Source organism: Epinephelus lanceolatus, chromosome 21 (genome assembly GCF_041903045.1).
Source record: "Epinephelus lanceolatus isolate andai-2023 chromosome 21, ASM4190304v1, whole genome shotgun sequence".
NCBI classification, from domain to species: Eukaryota; Metazoa; Chordata; class Actinopteri; order Perciformes; family Serranidae; genus Epinephelus; species Epinephelus lanceolatus.
Genome location: NC_135754.1, coordinates 34,561,677 through 34,564,804, shown reverse-complemented (window position 1 = coordinate 34,564,804; position 3,128 = coordinate 34,561,677). Strand labels below are relative to the sequence as shown.

General features: G+C 45.0%; 1 protein-coding gene across 2 annotated transcripts; it reads right to left on the bottom strand.

The window, feature by feature from the left end:
* Positions 1–220: 220 nt before the first annotated feature.
* On the bottom strand, positions 221–3,128 carry ch25h (cholesterol 25-hydroxylase). 2 transcript variants are annotated; one of them, XR_013488357.1, is made up of 3 exons: positions 2,097–3,128; positions 1,154–1,775; positions 221–922 (listed from the first exon to the last, which is right to left on the bottom strand). XR_013488357.1 is itself a non-coding variant. In XM_033610832.2 (2 exons), exons 1-2 carry the CDS (start codon positions 2,517–2,519, stop codon positions 1,440–1,442), a joined length of 759 nt encoding a protein of 252 aa, XP_033466723.1. In that variant the 5' UTR covers positions 2,520–3,128; the 3' UTR covers positions 221–1,439. The 2 variants fall into 2 exon arrangements, 1 of the variants encoding a protein (XP_033466723.1); XM_033610832.2 differs by having other exon boundaries at positions 221–1,775.

Genomic DNA, 3,128 nt, shown 5'->3' with positions numbered 1-3,128 from the left:
GATGTATTTTTGCCCATCTTTGCTTGTACTCTGTGGTATTAGTACCGTTACTGCAGGTACTTTATTTAGATGACAGTACTTTAGTAACAGAGTACTTGTACTCGTTTATGTATTTGTGGACATCTCTTTATTTGCATCATGCATTTTCTTTCTGATTCGTCCTTAAAGTTGTTAACAAACATAAATCAGACTGAAACATCAGAAACAGAAACACTCTGACTTTAGTTCATAAAGTTTATTCTCACAGATTCATATAAATACTGATTTCATATTTTCAGTCACGTCTGAAACTTTCAGCTCAGACAAACATTCATCAGGAGTTTCTCTCCTCGACACATCACAGTTCAGTCTCTTCACTTCCTGTCGTCTGTTTACATTCAGACTTTATATAACTGTAGCTTCAACATTAATCAGCTGCCATTAATGATATTAAATATATATTCATATAAAAACTATCGTGGTCCGCACCTTATTCATCTGTTCAATATGAACTGATGTATTAAGAATAAATAAACATGTGGTCTTGATGCAGCACAGCTGCACAGGAACATAAATCATTATAAAACTCTTCATATGATTCAAACAACATGAAAAATAATGGCCAAAATTACACTGTAAAAAATCTGCTGTTAAAACAGGTCATCTGGTCTGAAGCTGCAGAGTTTCTGATTTTAAAGATTCAACACATAAAAACATTTTACTGCAGACAGACAGTTACAGGCGGCTCACATCAGTCCTCACTGCGCTCCTCAATAAACAAATAAATAATAATACAAATATATATGTGTCTATATGTGTGTCTGTGCAGTTTGCCATCAGTCTTTTAATGTAAAAGAAAATATGATGTAAACATTTCTGAACAATCAGAAATTTGTTCAGCTTTAAATCTGTTCACAAACGTCCTTGTTTCAACAAACTCCTCCTCAGCTCACATACTCCTCCATCACTTCAGACTCCTCCATCACTTCAGACTCCTCCATCAGTTCACAAACTCCTCCATCACTTCACAAACTCCTCCATCAATTCAGACTCCTCCATCAGTTCACAAACTCCTCCATCACTTCACAAACTCCTCCATCAGTTCAGACTCATCCATCAGCTCACATACTCCTCCGTCAGCTCACATACTCCTCCGTCAGCTCACATACTCGACCATCAGCTCACAGACTCCTCCATCAGTTCACAAACTCCTCCATCAGTTCAGACTCATCCATCAGCTCACATACTCCTCCGTCAGCTCACATACTCCTCCGTCAGTTCACAAACTCCTCCATCACTTCACAAACTCCTCCATCAGTTCAGACTCCTCCGTCAGCTCACATACTCGACCATCAGCTCACAGACTCCTCCATCAGTTCACAAACTCCTCCATCACTTCACAGACTCCTCCGTCAGTTCACAGACTCCTCCGTCAGTTCACAGACTCCTCCGTCAGTAATTCAGTCATGTGGTATGTACAGTGTCCCGGCCAGTCGGTCCCAGTGGGTGAAGTAGGGGGCGTAGTTGCACTTGGAGTTGAGGTGGTGGAGGTCGTGGTGGCGGGCCCCACCATACAGCCCCAGTGGCACCAGGCGGTGCGTGGCCCACGGCAAGTCGTAGCCACAGTGATCCTCCACCGACAGCCAGATGTTGAGCGTGAAGAAGGCGAGCTCGGTGAGCGGGTGGCAGCCCAGCAGGACGGGGGTGCAGGCGGCGAAGAAGCCCAGACTCAGAGTCTCCCACGCTCCCGAGTGCTCGGTGGTGAGGGCGGAGGTGGAGGTGTAGGTGTGGTGCAGCTGCAGGAGCACAAACATGACAAACTGTTAACGGTCAGGAAATAAAACACAGATATTAAATTATCAGGTTATTTATCTATTTAATATTTTGTTCTGTCATTATTACTCGTTAATAACTTATTAACAATAATTAATAATAAACTTAAAATGTGTTTTTATCCACAGATTCCCAGTTTCAAGATTAAATCATTAAAACAACCTGAATTTCATGAAATTTGATGAAGTGATTATGAGAAAATGTTGCAATCAATAATCAGCTGATCACTGATCAGCAGCAGGTGTCTCAAGTGTGTCTCAAGTGTGTCTCGTGCAGGTACTGACCTTGTGGAAGTTGCGGTAGAGCCAGGGCACCCTGTGGTGCAGCAAGTGCCAGGTGAAGCTCTGGAAGTCAAAGAGCAGCAGGCAGACGAGCACCTGAGCGAGGAGGCGGGGCAGGGGCGGGGCCTCCTGCGGCAGGTGGAGTGGCCTCAGGTACCAGTGCATAAGGGTGAGGGGGAAGATGAAGACCAGGTGGTTGTAGAGCGTCAGGGCCAGGCAGCTCTGCACCGAAGCCCAGCTGACAGAGCTCTGAGGCTGCAGCTTGTACCTGCGCACCAGGGCCCACCTGGAGGACAGCAGGTCCAGCAACAGGAAGGGCAGACAGAAGGACAGGTAGATGGACAGGGAGAAGAGGACGGGGAAGACAGGTGAGAGCAGGAGGGACGAGTGTCCCAGCAGAACGTTCCAGAGAGGCTGCAGCAGCATCCTCCCATCAGACTCAGTCAGTGTGGGGCAGCTCAGTCAGTCTGAGCTGAGGAGCTCCGCTGCTCTTATATAAGCTTAGCCCCGCCCACCACACTGACATCACACCCACCGTGACCTTATCAGGACTCTTCCTGTTCCTGACATGAAGAAATGGAAAGTTAGACAAGTTGAAACAGGAGAGAGAAAACGAACCGCAGCACTCTGTGAAGTTTCTGAGGAAACTCTGTAATCTGTAATTATTATTGATAGATAGATGATACATAGATAAATAGATAGATAGATAGATAGATAGATGATACATAGATAGACAGATAGATAGATAGATAGATAGATAGATAGATAGATGATACATAGATAGACAGATAGACAGATAGATAGATAGATAGATGATACATAGATAGACAGATAGATAGATAGACAGATAGATAGATATCATAGGAGGCGTACTATAGGAAGTGTACTATAGAAGGTGTATTATAGATATTAGAGGACGGGGAAGACAGGTGAGAGCAGGAGGGACGAGTGTCCCAGCAGAACGTTCCAGAGAGGCTGCAGCAGCATCCTCCCATCAGACTCAGTCAGTGTGGGGCAGCTCAGTCAGTCTGAGCT